The sequence below is a fragment of the Osmerus mordax genome, chromosome 3, assembly GCF_038355195.1.
Source record: "Osmerus mordax isolate fOsmMor3 chromosome 3, fOsmMor3.pri, whole genome shotgun sequence".
Lineage (NCBI taxonomy): Eukaryota > Metazoa > Chordata > Actinopteri > Osmeriformes > Osmeridae > Osmerus > Osmerus mordax.
Window position 1 is genome coordinate 5,541,313 of NC_090052.1, and position 25,959 is coordinate 5,567,271.

At 44.7% G+C, this 25,959-nt stretch overlaps 1 protein-coding gene across 1 annotated transcript; it reads right to left on the bottom strand.

Moving 5' to 3' along the window:
- Nucleotides 1-309: 309 nt before the first annotated feature.
- Nucleotides 310-25,798, bottom strand: prr12b (proline rich 12b). The gene is made up of 17 exons (XM_067233585.1): nt 25,716-25,798; nt 16,983-17,140; nt 16,370-16,531; nt 11,622-16,114; nt 11,080-11,283; nt 8,752-8,826; nt 7,209-7,998; nt 6,540-7,111; nt 5,373-5,489; nt 4,830-4,963; nt 4,277-4,564; nt 3,333-4,213; nt 3,122-3,241; nt 2,276-2,373; nt 1,976-2,107; nt 1,700-1,795; nt 310-1,443 (listed from the first exon to the last, which is right to left on the bottom strand). The coding sequence occupies exons 1-17, from the start codon at nt 25,796-25,798 to the stop codon at nt 1,309-1,311; spliced, it is 8,538 nt and encodes a 2,845-aa protein (XP_067089686.1). The 3' UTR covers nt 310-1,308.
- Between the last annotated feature and the right edge of the window lie 161 nt (nt 25,799-25,959).

A 25,959-nucleotide genomic window follows, 5' to 3' on the forward strand; every position in this document is an offset into this window, starting at 1 on the left:
TATTGGATTAGCGTTGACTTCTTCAATGTCTTTCCTATTTTGTTTTCTTCTGGGGCCTTTAATTTCAACACCTCTTGCAGACTATTGAAGGTACAGCTAAATTAACTCATACTATTTATAACGGTTTTGAATTGGCTCTTATTAATTTTATCATCATCCAATTTGAATGTCTCAGAATAGCTTATAATACAAACTCTTCTTTTCAGGAAATACATTTAAATTCCAGTTTGTTCTTTAAAGGTGTAGGGAAAGCTAAATAACTTGCATGGTACCAGTTATTCACGTCATTTTCATACTTTTTAGCAGTTTTATTAGCTGTTGTCAAATACAGGAAGTTTCATGTACAGAAGAGGGAATGGGAATTTGACTGAAGAAGCTGTACAATATTTACAAACAAAAATGCTCTGTAAGAGTTTCAGCAAATTATAATTATCATAATTAACAACAGATAAAAAAGACATACAGTAAACACGCTTTATAATCGTAATTCCAACACTGACACACTTGCTTTCAGAAAGTGCACAGTTACTTTATTTTTATTCTGGCATAAAATCCTTTCTTATTGTCTTTTGAAGAACCAACAGAAAGAAGTTTGCTTAACTTTAAATACACTTTCCAAATGTAAGCAGACGGTAAATAAGGAACATCAAACACTTGTTTGTTTCGTACCACTCAACTCTGCTTTTCATAACTGTTCCCCCTTCAGCTGTCAAAGGGGGTTATAGCCAAGGATTGTGGTTGGGCCATTTCATGTATACCCAAATCAAATATTATCATTTAAATCAATAACTGCAATCCCATCTGGGGACAATAATGTTAAAAATGTCCTTGTATAAATAATACAAATCATAATTATTAATACATATTTATATATTGTGTGTATGTGTGCATGTATGCATGTTTGAATGTAGGTCAAAAGAGTAGTCTCTCCTGTAGTGCTAGCCGATTCACCATAGTGCTCCTGCTGCCCTCCACAGGTCAGGACAGAGCCCTTCACACATTCACAATTTTCACATTGCCTCCTCTGCTCGTCTTCTCTCATTGAGCCAAGAGATACTTTATAAGGGAATAAACTAAGTGTTAAAAAGAGTTTGTAGCACAAATTTAAGTTAAAATCCATCCTTCTTAAAAAAGAAAAGACAAAGAACACCGGCTGTTTCCTCGCTGGGCAAGGACTGAGTGGGTTTAGGACGTCCGTTTTTTCTGTCTTGTCTTGGTACAGTTCAGTTTTCTCCGCTTTCAACCTCTTTTTGTCTCCCAATACGGTTTATTATGTCTTCATTTCATTCCTGGCTAGTGATCTCCTGTTCAGGTGTTGGTGCTCAGAGTGAGCAACTCTATGAAGGAGTTGAAAAGGGTCTCCAGCCAGCCCTGGTTGGCCATACATTGCTGAACTACCTCCTCCTGGCCAGGGTCCTCGGTTGCCTGCTCAATACTGTCCGTCTGTCAGATCACAGAAGAGAATTGGGGCTTAGTATACATAGGTATTATGGTACCACACCAGAGGTTTATTATTATTATTACAGTGTATCATATCTGACTGCACTTTCCTTTGCTTTTTACTTTATTTTTTGCTTTTCATAATATCAAATGTTATTATTAAATGTGTGTTAAGACCACAATGTGAATTTGTTTATCAGTTAGCCAGTTACAGACATGCTTCTTGCAACACTTTCGGGCTCATCCACACTAGTCTTACCTCCTTCTTGCAGTGCAGGAAGGTGTGGTATTTGTAGTGGTGGAGGGAATGGTAAAGGCTGTAGATTCGACACGTCTCAGTAGAGAGCTTTAGATCCTGATGTTGAGAGAAAGAGAGGGAAGGGTGGATACAGTTACAACACACATTGTAGTTTGATAAACTCTTTAATTTCTTTGCATTTTCCACCCTAGCATCAGAAGTGGGAAAATGTCTAAAAGGACGTGAACACTGTCGAACTAGCTATTTGGTGGGACAACACACAGATTTGCTTCATACCTGTTGCTTGGGCATGCTTCTCTTGACCCGGTTTAGAGTTTTGCGATTGTAGCCCTCACCCCCAAGGTGCAGTTTAACTGCTCCAGAGTCCAAGGTATCAGCCGTCATTTTCGGAAACATGTGGAGAACCTCCTGCAGGGAAATTAAAAAGATAGTGGTTTGTTGTTGAAGATTTCAGAACATGGAAGGGACAGACTGTTGGAGGAAAGTAGTAGAAGGAGCAGAGTATAAAAATAATAAAATATAATTAAAACAGATTAGAACAAGTCTGTTGAAAAATTAAGGGGCGTATTAACATACCTGGTGCTGAGCACTCATGTTGACTCTCCTCAACAGTCTCCTCTTCTGTTCGTTGAGGAGGCTGTCAATTTTCCTCATGGGCGGGAGGTACAGTTCATCTAAGGAAGGGCAGACAAGAGGACAAGTCTGCGTCACTTCCTTGTATTCCCAGGACTGACATCAACTCTAACATCATCCTCAGTTCATATTTTCTCTCTGTCATTCAACCACAAGTTCCCCTTTTCAATTATGTGGCCTATGTGCAAATAGCGCATATAGTGCTTATATAATCCTCATAACGTTACTTACAGTGCCAATAGGGGATCTAATCGTGTGTATGTTCAGGCAACTTTTATAATGTTACTAAATAACATCATTAGGATATTCAGAGGCCCCCACATTTCTATGTCCTAAATACACTTGGGACGTAGCTCTCGTCAATTGACACCACAGGTACGTAACCATGACTTTGTGGAGACTAAAATAACATTGTGGTCACGTTCTGGAATGTAATTTTGTTAGCTGGGACAACATCTTATCTCAAATACACCATTATAAAAAGGTGTAGGTATAGTTTGTGTTTACAAAGCATTGCTAAATTTCTAACTGCACTAAAACATTCTCTGAAAGCTTCCAATCCATTTCAAACGTTTACAAAAGTTGCCATGCACACATACATCACTTTGCCTAACAGAAAACTGCCCATTTATATTTTATTAATTCATTTATTAAGACCCTTTAACCCTAGTCCACAAGTATCTCTCACACTATAGCACTTTCACTCTCTTTATCACAAACTCTCATGGTTCGCAGTATCCATGTTGCCCTTCTCTCCCTCCCCTCTGCCCTCTCCCTCCTTCCTCTGACCGTGTGTGTCCTCCAGGGCCTGGATCATGTCAGGGTCCAGGGCGGTGCTGACTAGCATCTCCACATAGCTCCTGAACATCTCCCTCATGGCCCGGCTGTTCATGCCACCTCTCACTGAGGCTGCAGGACAGAGAGAGTGTTTTATCACCATGATGTTGATATTTTACCATTAAATGCATTAAACATACATTACAATATCTGGGTTCCTCACCTTCATCCTCACTGGGTTGGTCAGGGGAGGAGTCGGACTCCGAGGAGGAGGGTATATCCTTCAACCACTTCTTCCTCTTCTTGGGCGGTGGTTCAGCTTTTACTTTCATAGGCCTTGCCCTAGATGGACGATCCACCTTCTTCTCTCCCCCTCTTTTCTCCTGCTCTCTCCCTAGCTCCAGTCCACTACATCTCCTCTCTACCTTCTCCACCTGATGTTTCTTCTCTTTCTCCTCCCTTTCCCTCTGTTCTTTTTCTCGCTCTCTATCTCGTTGTTTGTCCTTTTCTCTCTCCTTCTCTTTCTCCCTTTCCCGGCGCTCTCTTTCCTTTAGTTCTCTCTCTTTCTCCTTCTGTTCCCTCTCTTTATCTCTTTCCCGTCTTTCTCTCTCCTTCAGCTCTTTCTCCTTCTCTTTTTCCCTCCGTTCTCTCTCCCTTAGCTCCCTCTCTTTCTCTCTTTCCCTCTTCTCTCTGTCTTTCAACTCTCTCTCCTGCTCTTTTTCCCTTTGCTCTTTTTCCTTCATCTCCCTCTCTTTCTGCTCCCTCTCTTTCTCCTTCATCTCCCTCTCTTTCTGTTCCCTCTCTTTCTCCTTCATCTCCCTCTCTTTCTCATTTTCCTTCTTTTCTCTTTCCCTCAACTCCCTCTCTCTCTCCCGTTCCCTCCTCTCCCTCAATTCCTTTTCCCTTCTCTCTTTCTCCTTCTGCTCCCTTTCCTTCTCTTTCTCCTTTTCCCTTCTTTCTTTTTCTTTGAGCTCTTTCTCTTTTTGCTCCCTTTCTCTCTCCTTCAGCAGCCTCTCTTTTTGCTCCCTTTCTCTCTCCTTCAGCAGCCTCTCTTTTTGCTCCCTTTCTCTCTCCTTCAGTTGCCTCTCTTTCTGTTCCCTCGCTCTCTCCTTCAGCTCCCTCTCATTCTGCTCTCTCTCTTTATGTTCCCTCTCTTTTTCTCTCTGCTCCTTCTGCTCCCTTTCTTTCTCCTTTTCCTTGTCCCTTTTCTCTTTCTCCTTCACCTCCCTCTCTTTCTGCTCCCTCTCTCTTTCTCTCAATTCCTTCAGCTCCCTCTCTTTCTGCTCCCGCTCCTTCTCTTTCTGTTCCTTCTCTTTCTCCTTCTGCTCCCGGTCTCTTTCTCTCTGTTCCTTCTGCTCTCTCTCCCGCTGTCTGTCCTTCTCTCTGTCATCTCTCTCCACTCTGGGAGGAGTCTGACTGAGAGCAGGAGTTGTTGGCTTAGGGAGGGACTGGCGCCTGTCAAGAGACAATCAGAAGACTCACAGTTTAGAGCTAACTCTTGAAAGGTTCATTATATCAGGGCCTGACATCCAATTGTTATGATTTGGCTACGTAAATTAAATACAATTAGTCATTTATATTTCAAATAGTAAAAAAGCTACTCAATATCCATAGAACTTTCACAATGTTTTTAAGTGTATTCATAATATATAAACATACAATGTATAACTGTTACGGGTCTTATTAGGTTGTACGGGTATGGCCATTGAGACTGACATACCTCAAAGTGAGACCAGGTCTGTGCCAGGGCTTTCTTGAGCAGACTCGAACATAATCCTTTTTATTTACATTCTCTAAGAACTTCACATACAAGCGCTGGTACCGCATTTTTGCATCACCAAAGTAACCCAGATACTAGATGGAAAAAGAAAAAGAAAAAAAAAAGCCACTTAACACCTAAACACACAAAAAAGTCACTTTCAAATGAATAATAAAAAGCATCAGAATTGTATTTGTCCAATACAATGTTTTTTATACAAGATCTATTACCAGCCTTAAAGGGAAGCAACAAGATTGTGGTCTTAACCCTTGTGTTATCTTCGGATCATTGTGACCCTTCAGTCATTGTGACCCCCCCACGTGTTTCGACAACTTTACCTCATACAAAAATAAAGTGAAGCATGTTCTTTTAACCATCGGGCTGTATCACACCCCCCACAGCCCGAAGGTTAAAATAAAATGCTTTTTATTTGTTTTTGTATTGGGTAAAGTTGTCGCAGCACAACGATGGGTCGTTGGGGGGTTAAAGAGAATGTGGACTCACATTGCTGGTGGCACAAAACTGTCTCTGTCCATCTTTAATCTCTGGGCTGAACTTCTGTAGCAGGGCCTTTTGGACCCTCCAGATGGGGGGGGGTTCCCGGCCTGTCTGTAAGGCCATCTGGACACACACAAAGTAGTTTGTCAGTATGTGTGTGTGACAGTTAAACAGAACAGCAGCTAAAACATGATTCATTTGCTGTAACAGCTAATTCACCAAACCCTGTGTGGCGTGGGTGGTCTTTGTGCAGCCCCATTGCACAACCACTCACTTAACACGGCAGTCCTGTCACAGGAAGAACACCCAGTCATCTTCATCAACAGGAAATGGACCCCATACAGAATGCCGATATACGGCCTTCGAAAGAGAGGCCCTGGCCATCAAGTGGGTGGTCGATGAGTTGCGTTACTACCTCTTTGGACATAATTTCCTACTAATCACCGACCATGCCCTCCTGGAGTAGAAGGCCATGGCAAAGGACACAAACGCCAGAGTAACCCGATGGTTCCTGTCTCTCCAAGACTACCATGGCAATGCAGACAGCCTCTCCCTGATGCATGCCCTCTGGTCAGGTCCTCTGCGTCCTCCTTGGAGTAGCGCATCATTTTGTGGGCGAGAGACAATGACGTGGGTGGTCTCTGTGCTGCCCCAGCACACAATCACTCATTTATAACGGAAAGTACAAGGACCCAGGAGCGCAAGGATACATCGGCCAGAGGCGGATGAGGCACAGATGACCCCAATGACCCCTGATCAGCCATCCTATAACGTGTGCCAGAGGTGCATGAAGAGAACTGGTAAGAGGACAAACTAGAAATTGTATTCTAACACGAAGATTGTACAGAAGACAAACCCAACTGCCCAGGCACCACAGACAGTTAACAGCCCGTTTCCTGCAGCGCAACGTCTGATCGCTAGCTACCCTCTCTGAGCTCTCCCAATAAATCTGCCTCTCTGAGGCTTTTGTGTTCAACCACTGTGTTGTGCACCTCATATTTCGCCACACCTGTGACTCCAAAAAACATTTATTATATATAAGGTAATAATTCAAGGTAACTGTGAATGTGTAGATATGAACGAATCACCTATAACAATCTTGAAATGAAACCCACAACAATATAGCCAGAAGCACCATGCTACACTCAATAAGCCAGGCAGTCTGCTGCTCACCTTGAGTGTGCCGATATCTTCAGTCCGGACCACAAATTCATCCCTCTCCCGAAAGATGCCCTCCCCACCACTCTCGCTGTCCTCCTCCTCGCTCTCACCAGCAATGGCAGCGTTCGCCTGCTTCTTAGCAAGATGAAGCGAGGTGATCTGGGGGGTAGTTGCGTCCTCCGGGGTGGGGGGCGATGGTGGGCAAGAAGAAGGGGAGGAGGAGGAGGGCTGGGCAGTCTCTGGGTCCATGTCTGGGTCCTGGTCCTGGTCAGGAGGGGAGGAGGATGGAGGTGGTGTGGTGGAGGAGGAAGGGGGGAGGGCAGGCAGAGGTGGAGAGGACGGCGAGGGGAGAATTGGTGGGGGGTTGAAGGGGGTTGGGGAGGAGGTAGCACGGTCAGGGTGGAGCTGTAGAGGATGCAATGCTCCCTGGAGTTCCTGCTCCTCTTCCTCATGGTGCTGTGGGGGAAGAGGTGAGGGGAGGGACAGTGGCGGGGGAGGGGAGGGAGAGGATGAGGTGGGTGGGGAGAGGGACAGGGATGGAGGGGAGGTTGGCACTGGGCCAAGGGGAGGCCCAGATGGGGAGTCTGTGGATAGAGGAGAGGAAATCAAATATTAGAATATTAAGAAAAAAGGCTAGAGAGAAAGACCAAAAAGATGGACACACACAAAAATGTAGATCACCTTCCACTTTAGGAGCATCTAGCATTGCAAAGTCATGGTCTCTCTCTTCTTCGTCCTCCTCCTCTACGAGTCTCCTTTCTACACTCTCCTCTTCCCTCTGCTCATCCTCCATCTCTTCCTCATCCTCCTCCTCTTCCCTCTCTTCTCTATCCATGGCCTTAGGCTGATTCTGCTCTGGGGACTCTATATGAGGCTGTGTGTCGTTGTGGGTGAGAAGCTGTGTGTGTGTACGTTCGTTTCCCTCAACCTCCATATGGCCCACATAAGTCTGTGCCTGTGCAGTAGGGGTGACTGGCATGGATGGGCTCACAGGCCGAACTTGTGGACTGGACGGGGAAGGTGTGCGCAGGGGCGGAGCCACAGCAATGGCAGCGACCAAAGAGTGGGGCGTGTCGTAAAGGGCAGAGATGGCCGAAGAGATGCTCTTCTGGAGGTCCTGGTTTTTGCTGACAGAGTCCTCCTCATCGGAAGAAAAAGAGGGCAGTGTCTCCAGGTTCCTCTTCAGTTCCTCATCCAGACGCTTGCAGGGGCTGGGGCAGTTGCCAAGGGCTAATCCCCCCTCTCCTTCCCCTTCCCCAAAGGCTGGTGGTGGAGCCAGAGGTGGTGGAGGAGGCGGGGATAGCGGGCGGATGCCACCCTTCAAAGAGATGGTGTCGGTGGACTGAGCCTCTCCCACTGGGCTCAGGCCCTGCAGGCCTGACCCTGGTCCTCCAGGCTGCTTCTTTCCTGTCTTGAGAAAGTCCAAGAAGGAGGCCATGAAGCCAGGCTTAAACTCTGTCTTGTCATCCGCCTGGAGCATTATGGCAAGAGGAGAGGAGAAGAAAGCAGAAGAGTAGATAGTAGAATATTGAAAATAAAATCAGAAAAAGGATAAACATTCGCTTGTAGTCAAATAATTTAATACTTAACATAATCTAATAATATTATAGCCATAGTATCAACTAATGGATTTTTCAATCTTCATACAATTATCATTGTGGGGGTTGCAACATTTCTGTTGACCTAAATTGAGGAAGTTTACTATAACCAACAGCAGGGGGAGTCCAAGAGCACCAAACTATAATTGAGTAACCGTGGCAACAGATACCCTGGCAACAGCCTTCTCTCCTCTCCCCCTTTCTCTTCTTTTGTCAGTCAGAAAGGTCTGGCCGTCAATCACTGCTCAAGTTTTAATTTCGCCCTCTATTGGCATCTAACATGCACACACAAACCCTCCTCCCACCCTCCTTAAAACAAAATATTAACAGGTTTTATCTTCTGTGCAGTACATGATCTTAATATTTTTTTGTTTAGGAACAAATATCACCAACTCCCTACATGTATCTTTAGTGACTGCCAGTGCAAATTGTTATTCAGAGATATATAGTTTCAGAAGCTTTTTGCCCATCTCTAAAGATTGGGCAAAAGATTAAGGTAGAGTCTATGGGTTTTTGCTGCACAACTGAAGGCACCTCTGAGTTATGACTTGCAAATATATGACTTATGAATTATAAATGGTACTATGAGCCGGGTTGTGATGAGTTGTAGGATTCTGGAAACTTACTGAACTGGACAGTTTCTGCATAGCAGCCCAGGCTTCTGGTGTGATCTGGTCCTCAATGTCTCTGTCCCATGTCATCTGTGTTGAAACATCAAAGGAAGACTGCTGTACACAAACTGCATTTTTTTTTTTTTTGCTAGCTATGCTGATTGCATGGTGGAGACAACAAACAATACAAGCATTGTCCATTTCAAGATATGCCCAGTTCAATTCAATTATAACTGAAAAGGATAAAAGGGGGTTACCCTGTTCACATGACTATACTTTTATGTACCTATATTGGAACAATATTCATGTGGCCTGCATGCTACAAAAAGCCAAATTAAAGCCCCTGCAGCATATAAAATGTTTAGGACTGATGTAGAAACACTGGTTTAGTATTTAGTGCTTGGGTAGTGGCTTGATTAAAGGCAGTGGTTTGATATTTAAACTCACCTGTTACAATAAGCATATTCAATCAGATAATAGAAAGACAGTGAGGTGAGTGTGGAGATATAAAAGAGGAGGGGACATGTTTCCCTTCTCCTCTTTGCCCCCTCAGCCTGTGCAAATTGCACTCACAGTCCACACCTCATTTCACTGGGCACTTTCCTGCATTCACATTCTCGCTGTTGCTGAGGCAACTACCTACCGCCATCTTACTTTTACTGCAACCAACTAGGAGAAATAAACAGATGGAAATCAGAACATCTACCTCAGACAAAAGACTGTCTCGAGCACCACTCAATACCTCCATGATAGACAAAGCAAAAAGGACATGTCAAGGAGCAACCATCAAGATTTCACTGATGTCTTCGATTTCCAGTGAAATTAAAAATAATTGTTAATAATTATAATAATAATAATAGTTTTATTTTGTGATTTTAAATTATATTATACTTAGTCTACTACATATTAAACAACAAATGTATCTTTTAGGCAATAAATTGTAAGATTATTTTTTTAGGAAAGGTGTTTCCTCCGAAATAACCCTAGAACTCCCTCCAAAGTGTAGGTATAGGATATTCTAAAACGGATTGTTCCAATCCTTGATTGTGATTGGCTATATCGCGTTCCATGCCGTTGTAAAATCCAGCATTACCTTTCAAGTTGTCCTCATAACAGTCTATTATAACATTCTATATTACTGTGCATCGAATATTATTAAAAAAGACGTTACAAGGTAGCAAGCAACCTAGTCGTAAAGCATTCTTAGGATATGTAAAGCAGCGAAGCCGCGATATACACAAATCACTGCTTGCGAAGCACCACCGTACAAAAACTCCCTGACGCTGGCCTAGAGGGGAGAGAGATTATGGCAGTGATGGGACATAGGTGCGAGTCATCACTGAAATCGTACTGGCGTCCAAATTACAGTGAGAGGAAGGAGTGGAGCAACATCCTTGCAACAACATCTGGGACACTGAAGCGTCAACATTAAGATACCCCTGTCGCTGTACCAGCAAAGAGGAGCCCGTTTGAAAACTATTTCAAAAATTAATGGCGATATACAAATTAATGTGAATAAATAAGCACCCTTTTTTGTCAGTAGCGCAAGTGTTCCATCTGGCTGTTGCGTTGCAACGATTTATGTAGGAACTATACTTTGTAGTGGCGGAAGAAGGATGGTTTATTATTAAACTATTTTGTTTCTTAAATGTAATTGTCTTTATTTATGAAACCATATCAAATATTTGCAGTAACAGTTTTAGAAAAGCAATAAGCCCCGCGAGTCCGTGTTTGCCTAAAACCCCCTTACCTGTTCTAAAATCAGCGCAAAAACACAGCCTCTTGGGGCTTATTGCTTAAGTGTGACATGGAAGATGACACACAACATTGTGATAACCCTCCCCTTTCTTGGACACCCTTAGTGCCATTTCTATAGAATCAGCAGTGAAATTAACATTAAATTGACTTTGACAATATATTATTCAAAAGTCAGTAAATAACCATATTTGCCAGACAAACAAATAACATTATATTTGTAAGCAGAGACTAATCTAAGATCCCCACACATCCCCACAGCAGAAACTGTAAGCAACTGTGAGAAGTATACACAAATACTTTTCCTGCTAGTCAGATAGACTCTGAAGTCAATGTTTCGTCAAACAACAATGTGAGTTGTGCGTGGACATACAGAGAACAATAATAAAATGAGAGTAAAAAAAACCAAACCATATTTATATTATCAATGTCAGATTATACCGGTGAAGCCTTCTAATCGTTGTGACTGAAGAAATAATACGTCTTGCAGACACAGATAGTATCAACTAGGCATATATAAAAAAATAAAATTATAATAATCCTACTGTAGTCTGATAACATCCCACATTACACCCGGTTGCATCTCACCTCTTGGGCTTTCTGCTTGATCTTCTCCTGGGACCTATTCATGTCGCTTTTGTTCATGTCAATCCCAGCTGTTGGTCCAGGACTCAAGCCAAGGGACGGAGCGGAGCCCACCGAACCATCAGACAAAACCGGATCAGTGCTGGACAGGGAGTCTGTCCTCAACAAGGAATCTGAAGGAGGTATCAAGGGGATAGGAAGCTTTATCTGAAAGAGAGGTAAGAAAACGATTATGGGGGATAGGGGTAAGGATACGTAAAGGCGGATATGACTAGCAAAGCAGCGTTTTGATGGGTAAACATGACTCAATGGTGCTCAATTGTCAATTAATGAAGCTCCTGTCTCCACTCTTTACCCATCTTATTTCATGCTTTGCATTGTTGGAGTCATTAGCTACCCAAATATTATGCAGTAAGCTCGCTTGACAGCTACTTAATTTTTAGATTTGTATTGTGAAAAACATAGCAGGCAAAACCACAGGGACACACACAAATAAAGTAATGCATGGATTTTCCTAATTGATTCAGGTTCAGGAAATAAATTACCTTTATAGGCCTAATGGGCTCTTGATGCAGGGGCTGTGGTTGTTGTTGTTGCTGTTGTTGTTGATGGTGCAGATGTTGCTGTTGGAGGTGTGAGTGTTGCTGTTGCTGCTGATGCTGGTGATGCTGTTGTTGGTGGTGGTGTTGGTGTGGGTGGTGTTGAAGGTGTTGCTGTTGGTGGAACTGCTGATGTTGATGATGATGTTGTTGTTGATGTTGTTGTTGTTGGTACTGAAGGTTTGGTACTTTGTTCATGTCTCGGTGCATCTCCATCATCCCTTCATCTCTCCTGCCACGACCCCTGCCCCGCCCTCGCCCCCTACGACTTTCACCACCCACTGCTCCCATCAGCCCCCTGCAGTAAGAGGGCTCTGGGAGAGGGCGGATGCGAGGTCGCCCCCGTGGCCGTGGTGGACCTTCGCGTTTGGGTTTGGTTGGCTTCCGGCCTCTTTTCTTGGGGCCGTCATGAGGAAGAAGCTGCGGAGGGGGGCCTAAAGAGGCGTATCCTGTGTTGTGGCAGAAGTCCATGTCACCCATCAATGGGCTGAGGCCACCTACGCCAGATGCAGCACCCTTCCTGCAGCTAGACACCAGGTCAGGAAGCAGATCAGGGAGGCGGCGACTGTTGAGACGAATGTCGGCCGGCACATTGGCCTTGTCCTCATCATCCTCAAACTCGTACTCCTGAGCGTAGTTCTTTTTGGCCTGGGGCTGCGGTTCACGCCGCTGCTTCAGAAGGTGGAAAGAGCTGGTCTTTAGCAGTTTTTTGGGCCGTGATGAGCAGAAGATTGGAGAAGTTAGCCCCCCTGCCCCTCCACCCTGGCCTACTATCATCTTGTTGACAGAGCCATCCGCAGGAACTCCAGTTGGACCGCCCATACCAAGGCCAGGGGTTTGAGACTGGATCAATCCAAGCTGTTCAGTGTTTACAGTGGAGGGTAGCTCGTGGGTCTTTAGAGTGTCCAAGTCCAGGTGCATGGTCCCATTTCCAGCTTCTGAAAGACCGTGGCAGTACTGACCATACCCTTGGTCGCTATGGTGACCCATCATGTCATAACCACCTCCTCCACCACCTGCCTTGATTGCTTCCAGGCCCTCTTGCCCCTGCCCACGGACTTGAGGGATGCCCTCTTGCACCCCGTGGCCTGCCCCAACCCCACCCGCACAGCTAGACTTGTATTCATCGGAGCAGAACATGTCTTCCATGCCTGGGAAGAAGGATCGGTCTTCGTCCTGGAGGAGGGAATCAGGGAAACAGATGGAGGTTAGAGGCACAAACCTCTGCTGCTGCTGTTGAGCTTGGTTCTGGCCTCCTTTCCCCACTGGGCTCACTGTGTCAAACTGGTGATCTTTGAGCTGCTCCAACTGGGATTGTGAGAGCTGAGCCTCTTGGTCCCTTTGTTGAGGCTGCTGCTGCTGTTGGGACCCCACATTGGGCGTTAACTGGTGGGCGTGTGGGTGGGCATGGGGATGTGGGAGCTGGTGGTGAGGGTGGGCTTGCTGTTGGTTGTGGACATGGGGATGGGCATGGTGCGGGTTGAGGTGGTGCAGGTGAGAAGGGGCAGAAAGGCCCAAGTCGGGCTCAGAGAGGAAGTCATGAAGCTCTGACGCCGTTTGTTGGGGATGGTGATGGGCTGGCAGCCTATGCTGCTGCTGTCTATGTCTATTGCTGCCACCCCCTTCCCCTCCCCCAACCCCGACACCTCTTTCCGAAGCACCTCCACTGTCTCTACTGTTGGCCCGTGATAGGGAGCGCTCCAGCATGTCCAATGGGGAGACTGAGTTCTGGCTGGCTTGATCTCTAGGCTGGGCTCCCCGGCCATAGTGGGCCTCCAAAGCCTGAGACTGGAGTTGGAGCTGCAGCTGAGAGGACTGGGACTGAGGGTGGGTGTCGACACCGCCTGGCCCTGTCCCTCCAGATGATCCCAGCAGAGCTTGCTGACTCATTGGGTGCTGCTGCTGCTGCTGAGGAGGAGCTTGCTGGGCGTCCATCTTGTTGCGGGTGGTATGGGACAGGACAGACTGGAGCATGTGTGCGGAAGGCGGCTGCTGGGGTTGGTCAGGGGAGGCATCCATCATTGAGAGGGAGGACTGGGACTGCCGTGGCTGCTGCTGGCCATCGGGAGTCTTGCGCAGGTATGGTAATTCTGATGGATCAGGGGGCTTCTTAAGCTCCATGTGGGGGTGACCATGGGCGTGGGCATGTTGGTGAGTATGTTGGGAGTGCTGGCCATGCTGGGCATGCTGTTGGTGCACAGTGTGATGGGGGTGTTGCATGTGTGGGTGCGAGTAGGGGTCACCCCGTCCATAGTGTACCACTGAACCCAGCGAGTCATGTTGGTGTGTGTGGGGGTGCTGGAGGGAGTCACCGCCCACGCGACCCGAACCTACACTAGACAGCACCCGCTCGTTCTTTGATTGCTGCTGCTTCTTCATTGACTCCAGGTGGCTCTCCAGCCCGCCACCACTGCCACCCACACCTGCAGTTACAGGTACCGTGCTGTTGGTTGCACTATTGGTGCGGATGACACTCTGAAGGTGATAGCGCTCTTCAGAGGCCTTGTTCATGTCGTAGGCCAGCCCTTTGCCGGAGTCTCTGGGCTGAGACATGGCCTGAGGAGGTTGCTGCTGTGTGGGCTGCTGCGTGTGGTGCTGGGAGGGATGGGGAGAACTCTGGGCGTGTAACAAGTGCTGAATCAGAAAATCATCGTCATCATCTTCATCCTCGTCTTGGGAGCGCTCCATTCCCAGCATGTCAGAATCTGGTTTAGGCTTGGGGGGCGTGGGGTGGTAGCTTTGCTGCTGCGGAGCCCGAGTATCGGGGTATCCTTGTGGCGAAGATAGGAAAGCAGGCGAAAGGACAGAGGAGAGGAATTTGCTGCCGCCCGGTCCCCCAGGAGACTGGGCAGGGCGGGCCGGGGCGGGGGAGTGTAGTCCAGGTCGAATAATAGCAGAGTTGTTGGATGGGGAGGGGCTGGAGTCAGGCAGGTGATAGGAGCCTGCACCCCCACTCCCTACACTGCTAGCCGCACCTGCCGATCCTGCAACCCCCCCTCCTGCGGCACCTCCGCTGACCCCTGAGGCAGGGCCGCTTCCCGCTGACCCTCCAGCTCCTCCAGATCCCAGGATCGCTGGGGAGTGTCCTTGGCTCCCGTAAACCAGGGAGGGACTGCCACCTCCTCCGAGGGAGGACGGCAGTGAGCCATACCCTGAGTCTGTCCCATAGACTACTTCAGCAGAGAAGGAGCGAGCCCCTGGCCCTAAGCCTCCATAACCCTTCGCAGAGACTCCCGTTCCAGAGCTCAAGTCCTGGGCCTGAGGAGAGCTGAAGCCTCCATAGGGCTGGCTGAGGTGTGAGGGAGGGGGCTGGCTGGGGGAGTAGGACTGTGACTGAGGCTGCTGCTGCTGCTGGGGAGGAGTCTGGCCAGGGACGCCTGGATTGGACTTGACGGAAGCAACAGGGGAGCCATAAACAGAGAGACAGGGCTTGGGTGGGGGCTGTTGGACAGGGGTGGAGGACACTGGAGGGGGTGGCAGTGGTGGGGGGGGAGGAGGCGGTGCAGACTGGGAAGGAGCCTGTTGTCTTGAAGGGGCAGAAGATGAGCTGGAGGCAGGGTTGGGGTTGGAGTTTGAGGATGAGCTTGAAGAGGTTGAAGAGGTGGAGGATGCTGAGGGGGGGGTGTGGGGGGTCCGGGAAGAAGAGGACGCAGATCCTGAGGAGGAGTAGCCGCTACTGGAGCTTGAGCTTTTGGCCCCCTTGGATCCTGAGGAGGAGGCCGAGGAGGTGTAGGGTGTCTGGATGATGGGACGGTACACCTGCTCGGCCCGGGACGAGGATTTGGCATCTGAGGACGGACTCTGGTCACCCAGAGGACTGCAAGACACTCCTCCATGCCTGTGATGTGCCATCTGTTGGTACCCAGTTGCCCCGCAGCTGAGGTAGTGCTGCAGGGGGTGGGGTGCCGAGGAGGAGAGCTGTGACTGGGCTGGAGAGGAACGCTGGTAGTGCTTGATGACGCTGTCCTGACGCGGAACAGCCCTCTCCTGCGGGGGCTGTGGTGGCGGGGCCGGCGCAGAGGAAAAGACAGAGGCATTGTACAGCTGAGATGACTGGTCTTGAAGCTGAGAGGACAGCAAGTTGAACTGGGGAGGGGGCAGGTGACGACCGGAGGGGTTGGACGGGGCCTGTGGTGGGGGCCCTGTAGGGTCCTGAGTCCCTCTGTATGCAACACTTTGCGAAGAGAGCAGCCTATCAAAGCCTAAGCTGGACTGGGAGGATGTCTTAATGTGCAGTAAGGGGTCATGGGGGGACAGGAGCCCGTTGGTAGTAGGGTTGAAAGTGGGTGTGTCCTGTAGGGAGAGGGATGGGGTGAAGGAGCGTCCGGAGAAAGAGGCCGGGTGCTGATAGGCAGACAGCGCTGATGAGGAGGGAAAGGAGCCAGAACCAGGGAGGGCACCAGAGATGAAAAGTTCAGCTGGGTTCGGTGTGTGCATTGCTGTGGGAAACAGAAAGGGAATGACAAACAGTAGGTGGCAAGAAATTCAAAAAATGTTTACAGATATTTGTTTATGTGCAATGTCAATTAGCAATTGTTTAAGACCTGGATGTGTAATGTGTTATGTTTGGTCCTTCCTATGATGAAACAGATCAATAGATTTTTTTGCACTGTAACTTCATAGAACAACACCAATTAATGATCGATTGAAACCCCCATCTACATTCAAATGAACAGACACATACACGCACTCACCAGTTTGCCAGGAGGGTGTGCGGAACTGAGAAAGGAGAGAAGAGGCCGAGGGGGGGGGCTGTGGTGTCCGGGACTCCAGCGCAGAAATCAGGTTCATGACAGACGGGTCGGGGCCAGAAGCACTGGCGTGGTGTAGCCCTGCATCAAACAGTCCTGACAGGCCTGAGGGAGAAGGTGCCAGTACAGTCAACCATAACCACCTGGACAGTCAGTCTGAGTAGGAACTGATTATTCAAGGAATGAGGCTAAATGACAGGTAAATGACACTCACACAGACACAGTTATAGCAGTCCTGTACTAAATGATTGTACTTCAACCATCATTTGACTTGCGTTGAATCAAAGGTGACAATAAGTACCACAGGAAAAACACCTATTTTGTAGTAAATATCATCATGTATTTCTTATTTTGTAAAATATTTATGTGATCACTTGAAAAAATATATCACCATATCTAACAGTGATGGAGAAAAAATTCAGAAAAAAGATCACTGGTGTACACTTCTAGTGAAGCATATGGAACCAAACAACAATATCAATACCTTCTTTGACAAGCTATAATAAAGGATGGAACCCCCATATATTTCACAAACCCCTTGGGTAGTTGACCTTACCTAGGCTCCGTCCAGCCGCTCCCCAAGCTCCACCCTGTCCAGAACTTCCTGGGTGGTGATTGGTTGCATAGCCCTGCAGAGGGTGGGGTGTGCCATAAGCCTGGCGATGGAGGAGCTCGGAGTCTGGATGGGAGGACCTGGAGCTCCCATACACCAGGCTGAAATAAATTAAGGAGAGAGAATAAGAAAATGTTTCATTTATTTGATAAATGGCTCAAAAGCGCCTATATGGAAGGGGGTCAGCTATATCCAGATTTTGACTCCAAGGTGTGCAGTTGCATCAGATATATTTATTTTCCAAAATATGAAAATTCCTATTCAACTTCCTTATATCTATGATATTGTACTGGAGTGATACTGTTTTTCAAACTAGATAAGAGTCCTTTTTTTCACAGGTCCCTTCAGGGGCTCCATAGAATTCTGATTACAAGTTTGATATTAGTTTAAACAATAGGTTTGGAGGTGAGATAGAACATACACAATTTCCCCAGAAATGTACCCTCTCTAGTTTCATTCATGTAGTCAATTTCTTTGGAAGCTTTTTTCTACAATTAAATCTAATTATACCATTACTATATAATAAACCGAGGTAATACATAATACACTGTTGTAATACATTCTAACATGTCTCTGATGTCACCTGCCCAGTTTTCTGCCCCCAATTTCAATAAATTATGGCTGTGGCCAATTAAATATCAACAAACACGATGCACTGGTTCCTGTGTCACCCAGGCCATTGTGATGGATTGCCTCTCTATATACACTCTATACACTAAGGGTATATTATTTCCTCGTAGAAACTCCGTGCTATGAAGAGTAGGCTAGCTACTATATTGTCCTACATGTCGCATGTTTATAAAATGTTATGTAATTGATCCTCATATCCTATCCTTTTCAGTTTTTTAAGTTTAACATTTAAAGAAAAGCATTGATGTGTCTGCGGTGCCTTTATCTCATCAGCATGACAAGCAAACATATTACAAAATGTGAGTTCCAAAACGACTATTAAGCTACAGTTATTTGGGGGTCTCATTTTGGTGTTTTTTAAAACAGTCTCTATAGTGTTAGACAGAAGGGCCAATTTAAAAAGACACACTAAAATCGTAAATTTAGCGAACATAGAATTGCCTATAGTTAACATAGGCTAATGGCCCTGGCCAAAAAAGTTGGGCTGCTGGAGTAACTTATAAGTGGAAATGGCCTGTTGGTAGAATCATTGTCGTTTTGGCTGTTAGGGCCTAATAAACTTTGAATTCGAAAATGTGATCAACCCTTGTGGACTGTCCGTTTGTGATCTATTAGGTATCAAGTATCGAAGTTTCAAGCAGGCCTATAGTTTCGGTATCAAGTATTGTGATACTAAACTTGGTATTGGTATCGAAGTCAAAATTTTGGTATAGTGACAAAACTAGGGGAGAACCAGGGCGAAAGTAACATGGGACAAAAGTAACAAAGCGATTTTCTCTGAGCCCTGACTACATTTGCATTCCAAGTTATGACAGCACCTTCAGCACGCAACCATTGATGGAACTGCCAAATTTCACGTGATGTCGTCATCGTTTGACGCGGTTAGGTGCGGAAAGCACTTTTCGAGTGCGAAAAGTAAATTACTGAGGCCAAGGGCGTAGGTTTGCATAGGGTCCAAAGGGCCTAGTCACGACCAAAGTTTGGGAAAGACACAATTATCCCCACCAATATTTTGTTAATTTTCGAAAAAAATATTTTGCACAATATATTTGCAAAACTCATTCAGATTATTATCTATACTATGTACGTATATCCTGGCTCTGCCCTCCTACGTACTTCCGCTCAATTTTGATTTTGCTTCTGTACTAGGTCTGGCCATGAGGTACGAAAGTCAGATGTCTCCGGTTAATTTTCTACCGGCCAATCAGCGAACAGAGGGAGTGGCTGAGAACGATGACGTTGTTGTCGTGCGCTAGTTTGCGTGGCGGCGGAGAAAGATGCGAGCAAAGCCATTCGGTCCGTTGTGGCAACGCTGCCGAAGATCCATAAGCTAAAGCCAGAGCAAGAACAAGTTTTGTTGGTGGCCATGATGTTGTGGCCCTCCTCCCCACAGGGTTCGGGAACAGTTTGATTTTCCAGCTACGGCAGCTAGCTCTGTTACAGTAGTGGTGAAGGAATTGGCTAAGGCGAACGCTAGTGATTGGTTATGGCAGATCAGAGTGGCTCTGGGCAGATCCAATAGTTTTAAACTTCAACAGAGTACCCGCCTACAAGGAAGTCAACGCTTGTCAATGGAGCGAGGCCAGACCATAGATATATATATAAAGACTAGGGGTGTGTCTACTACCGAACACTTTACGAAGTACACTGCAATACAGTGCACTGCAATACAGTGCACTTACATCTGTAGTGCACTCCGTCGCTGATTAGTGCTGTCTCAAATGGAACACTTACGTTAACCACTTGGCAGAAGTGACGGACGCAAATCTGCTCGCGGCACCCGCGAATCTAAGGCGGAAGTGACGGACTCAAATCTGCTAGCAGGTCATTTCGTCCATAGATATATATAAACACTAGATGTCTTACGGCGGAGTCTAGAACGTCCGCCCGTGGCGGCCATCTTGCGACAGTCAACTCTCTCACCCATAACATTGTGTTGATGCTACATGTACTTTTTAAATGACCATAACTTTCTCAATTTTCAACCGATTTTGAAACGGTTTGGTTTGTTATCAACGTCAGAGATGTCGTTATGCCACTGCATACTTCTATTCTATTTTTTTAAGTATGCAGTGGCATACCGACATCTCTGACGTTGATAACAAACCAAACCGTTTCAAAATCGGTTGAAAATTTAGAAAGTCCCCTGTTCTCCCCTACCCCCACACATCTGACACACAAATACACAATCTTCTTGCCTGCTCCAAGTTCTATATATAGAACAATTGATCATTTATTTTAAAAAAATACTTTTGGAGTGTATAAAAAGGTATACAAGCTGCTTTTCCTATAGCCCTACACTGTATATTGACACCCAAGGAAAGGCCTATTAGGTGAGAATAAAGAGATCATGTAGATTGGTCGACCCCCCATTGCTTATCCAACTACAGGCAAGCTTTCTAGTCGTTCACATTCCATCAGCAGTAGCAGTCAGTTATAGCCAGACAACAAAACCACAAGACAAGACCGAGAGTTTTTTCATTGATAAAAGTGTGGTGAGCTGAGTGCGTATCTGACTCCTCTTCAGACACTGTGCTAAATTTAGCCACAGCACTGCTAGCATATGCCACTCTGACTCAGACTTCAGACCAGCCAGCACTGTGTGTGTGTGCGTGGGTGTATGTGTAATTGGTGTGTATGTAAAAACAGCATGTGTCCTCATATTTGAATATGTTTCCAGTACATGGTGGGGAAATATTTGTTGAGCTATAGCCATAACTGTATAAATGGACTTTAGCTGGTGATTTATTTTAGTGATCACCTTACTTCATTCACACAGACAGTTGTGGCTGGCCTGAAGATTGTCCCTGCATCTCAAATTGCATAATTTCTTTTACTTTTAGAATACTGCAGCTGCCCTTACAAAGTACGTACTGTTGCATGCAGGATGCATACAAAGGGACCAACTACTTTATCATAACATTGCGCCTTGAACTTTGACCCTCTTGCTTATACAGTACTGTGCACAAGTCTTAGGCACAATAAAAAAAAAAATTTAAGTAAAGCAAAAATTATTTAGGGAATAATGAAATGAGACAACTAAACACAAAAATTGCACTTTCATACTGCTGCACGAATACCGATCTTGGTTGCCTAAGACTTCTGCACAGTAAGGCTTCCGCACAGTGCTGTACAGTGCTGTAACACAACATTTTAATACATTGTTGAAAGAATGATTGGTGCAATATTTTTACCTTGAAGATACAAAAAAAAACTTGAGGCTGACCAGAGACGTGCATATTGTCAGTGGGCAACCAGGAAAGCTCTGCAGTTGTTACTTTGTACAACTGAACGACATATTCCACCGTGCAAAGGATCGTTGATCAGAATTGCCAGTAAAACACATAGGGTATGTTGTACTTATACAGCACAGCATTTTCAAATGAGCTTCTAACCTCTCTGTTGCTCTTATCCATCTCTTCTCCCTGGTCCTTTACGCACCTTATTTTTCAACCAGTAATCTCGTTCTTCCCTTGTTCCCATCCACTCACTAGATGTTCCCCACCTTTGCTTGTCCAGCCCACTCTTCTCTTTCCATGTCTTTTCCTCCTCCATAAAAACACTGTCTTCTCCTACACTACCACTAACTAAATGTCAACAAAGTCATTTGTGGAAGCTTAATCATGCAGCAAGATAAATGACCCCTAGCCAAGGTAGCCTAATATCCAGACCTAAATATAATTCAGCTTGTCAAAGAAAGTCATTTAAAAAAATCATTTTAAACAAATTTATCTGCTAGATATTAAGACCTGAAGCTATATTTGTGTGCTACAGAGTAGTGGAATTTCTGTCTATTTGGTACTATGAGAATTAATTTATGCCAGGTTCTTAACTCCAGGGGCCAAATGTAAGAAGGCGCTTACGCGTGAAAATGGGTGCAGAAACATGTGTATGGGTGTTTTTACACAATTTCAGATTTATGAAAAAACATGTGAGAATCTGCGTACCTCTGCGCACTTTAGAACCCATGCGTATGTATATTTTTTATGTGATATAGCGACACACTGACCGAAAGGCAGAGAGAAAGTGCATGCATTACAAATGACAGTTTTACGTGATTTACAATAGGAGAAAATTGTAGGCTATCTAGGCTAAAATTGTAGGCTATATTACAAATTATGCCAATTATCTTGCTTTAGCCTATTTAGCCAGAAAGAACATGTATGAATTGGGGCCACAAATGAGTTATTCCAAATGTGATATAGATAAGGATAAGGATACATTTATTGTCATTCCAAAAACATGGTACATGAGCTGGAACGAAATTAGGTAATGAGGTCCGGTTAAAACCACTCACAAATAAATAACTAAACTACTCATTATAAATAAATACAATGGATACAGATAACCAACCATACACACACATAGATACATACTTAAAGAACCTGAGAAATTAGCAGCATAGTAAAACAATTTCAGTGTAACTTTTAGATCAAAAGTTCAGTTTGTCTGTTCTGGAGTGTGGCAGAGTTAATAAGTCTGACAGCTTCTGGGAAGAAGCTGTTCTTTAACCTGGTTGTTCTGGTTCTGATGCTGCGCAGCCTCCTGCCTGAGGGGAGAGGGACAAATAGTCTATTGGCAGCGTGGGAAGTCATTCATAATGCTGGTAGCCCCAGTACTGCATCTGTTGATGTATGTGTCACCGATTGCCGGGAGACTATTTAGTTTATACTATATCCAATAATACTATATCCAATAATTTTCTCTGCCGTCTTGACCACACACTGCAGGGACTTCCTATCTGTATATTTGTCATATACTATTGGTGCACAATGCTTTAGCGCTTTTGGAGGACATTGCCAATGGGAGATTAAGGCAAGCGGGAGTTCAGGGATTGTGCCGATTTATTGGCCCACAATTATGACTGGTTGATAAACCGTTCTAGATATCCTCCAGCTATTCTTTTGAAACTCTGTACTGAGTGAGCTGGGCCCTGTGTTGGAATGCCCAACAAAAGTCAAGCAAATCGACTGTAAAAGTTTTATAATATATATATATAGTTCGATATATATAGTGCCACAAAGTACCATCCCATTCTTATTCAAACCATTTTTAGCCCTTGCAGCCTCTTGCACTCAAGTCACTTACAGGTGAAGTCCATTAAGTCTGTGAGGGTTCATGGTTTAGGGGGGACATTGAGATTGGACCGATGAAAACGAACGTGTGATATTGGTCGTGTATGCAGTGTTCATAAATCTGAGAAAAACGTTGCGTAGGCTACGTAGTTTTCCGGTTTTCTCCGTGGGCGTACTTTTACAGATGAATGTACAGAGTTTGATACATTTGACCACAGGTCACTTGGAATAAGTGAATTTTTTATAAATACATTTTATGAAATTCAAATGTTATTTCAAGATGTGTTGGATTTCACAAATATTTTGCGTCAAAAATATTTTCCACATCTGATTCAAATGCACAAAATATATATTGTCTGTGGCACTGGGGCGTGGGATGCAATAAGATACCTGGACCACATCACTAAGCTTCTGGGATTGGAGATGCCCTTGACTTTGGGCTTTAGCCATAAAACAACTGGCGGCTTGTTTGGGTCTAGGCCTACTCCAACACAGGGGATGTGACAAAGGAGGGGCATATCTGATGGGGAAAGGCTGGATGAAAGTAAATAGCTATTTCAAATTGACAAATGGAAAACATGTTATATTTTATCATGGCAGCAAGTTCTTTTGAGTTTATGCTTTGAAGCAAGCACACTTGAAGCAAAATGAAGCAAATGTTTACACATATGGATACTATGCATTTTCTGTGTTAAATGATTGGGTTTGTGAGATGGTGTATGAGTAATCTACACATTGGCACACATTTAACTTAAAAATCCAAATTCAAAACGTATGTAGGCCTATTGATTCATTTCATTGTACTGTAATAATAGACAAACCATAGGCTATATAAGAATTAACATTTCAATAAATTGTATTGTATGCATTTGTTTTAATGTGTAGCCTATAGAGTAAGAAAATGACATACAATGAGACGTCTATGTGGTGCAAGATTGACAAGTTAGGGTAGGAAATAAATAATAATAATATGTCAGATAACAATAGGGAGCCTTGCTGAGAGCAATCGCACCTAATTATGGACACTCCATTACTAGAAGGCCTATTAACTGTCAACTCAGCCGATAAAGCACATGTATCCACGAGGCATTTATCCAAATGAATATTTCAAAGAGTTAATAGTAAAAACACAAAACCCTGATTAAACCAACTGTGGGCTTTTTCTTTGGAATATGGAAAAAAATTCAAATTAACTAAGGCCTTGCTAAACATTGCCTTCTCAATGCTTTATCAAGGACGTGAATATCAAGCTCAAGCAACAAAGTAGCTAGGCTAGGCTAGCATGGTCTACCAAGATTGATTTGGTTGTCAAGGCGACTGGTAATGTGCGTGGCCAGGTCGCCTTCTTTCAACCGTAAGTAGGCCTCTATACCAACAGACTGGGGCATTATAATTAACTGCTATTTTAACTTGCAACATTTTAACAATAATTAACTAATGTTTTGTCAATGTTGGTTGTTTTCTTAAGATGCCACTTATTGATGCCCAATGAAAGACACTTGTGATACTCCTTACAAAGTACCCTCTCTGCTAGCTTGCTTGTCACTTCATGGTTAGGCTACAGTAAAGTAGCTATGCCAGCTAAGCTAGCTATTTATACCAAGCTAGATGGTAGTACCTGCCGATAGCAAACATGATCTGGCATGGTTTGCTATGACTTTAATTAAACCCTAATCTGAAAACTCTCAATGTCAAGAAATGAATGACATTCGTTTAAAACGATTCACATCCAACATGCTAGTTTAGCTAGAGATTCTCAGTGAATTGGCATTAACTTAATGTGTCTGCAGTATAGTACCCAGTTTGTTGCTTTTGGATTAGCTGACGTTAGCTTGCTGGTTCACTAGCATTGCTAGTGTGTACCTAGCAATTATGGTTTCGCTGGCTAACGTTCGAGTGAAAATGCATAGAGCTACTTAACATAGCAACACAACACAGTATGTTTTTATTCTTAATATGGGTACTGTAGCTACCTTGCAAGGTATATCCTATATTAAATCATCCTGATTTAGTCATTTAAATGTCGCTGGAACGATATTTCATTAATTACATTTGATAATTATTAATTCAACTATGCAGTCCATTAATTGTACTACAAGTACTAGTAACGATACTGTCAAGATTGCTTGTATGATAGTCTAGCTACTGGGTTGCAGTCATATTTTGAACGCGTTTTATACGCAATAATGCAAAGATTATATTTATTATTACATGTTGGCTATTTTGTATAGTAAATACCAAAACCGTCGTTCAAGTTTATTTCATTGGGTAATAGCTAGATATAGAAGACGCTGAACGGTTATACGACGACAAAACCACCACTGCACCATACTTCGACTCGACTTTGCAGCACTAGAGCCATTGCATTTCTGAACAGTGAGTGAGCTAGACTAGTAGCTACTTACAGTAGCCATGCAAGCTGCCGACAGTAGCTAGCTTTCAACCATCACATTACGAAATGTATTTGTTTTGTAGGAGGTAGCTAGCGAATTAGCAACCGTCATTGTTTTGTAAATATTATACATGGAATAATTTATAAGCAATGTTCAGTCTATTAACATTAAATAGCTATTTAAATTTAATAATTTATTTTCAGCAGACAGGCTTTTTTCTATTTTTATTTATTTTTGATAATACGTTCGATAGCAAGCTGTATACTCAAACCCATCCCCCTCTTTTCGCCCTACTCCCCCCTCTTTTCTGTCTCGGTCTACCTTCAGTATCACGCATTAACTCTCAATCGCATTCCTTGCATTTTCAAGACACCCCTTCCTTGCTAATGCAATACAAATGGCTGTACCTGAGACTTCCAAACAATTGAGTGAGCAGACCTATGTATATGAATACAGTGAGAGCGATAGAGGGAGCACGAATTGCAATGCCTCTATCGGCATGGGCATTGTTACAGCAAGCAAAGCATGTTTATGCATCCAGTGTATATGGGTGCACATGCAGGGGTACAAATGCTTACCTTGCCTTCGCCGATCTCTCGTAACTCCATCCCGTTCCAGCGCCCAAATCACCGAATCCTGTACCAGGATAATTTCTATCCATTAAAGAAAAGACGAGGGATGAAGATGGAGAGATTGTGAAGGGGAAGGGGAGGGAGGAGATGTCTTAAATTATCGTAGCCTACGCTATCACTCCCCGTGTCTTTTTTTCCTCTGCTCAGTGTCTGTTTATTTCTCCCGTTTCACGAGCAAGTCCTCGAGACT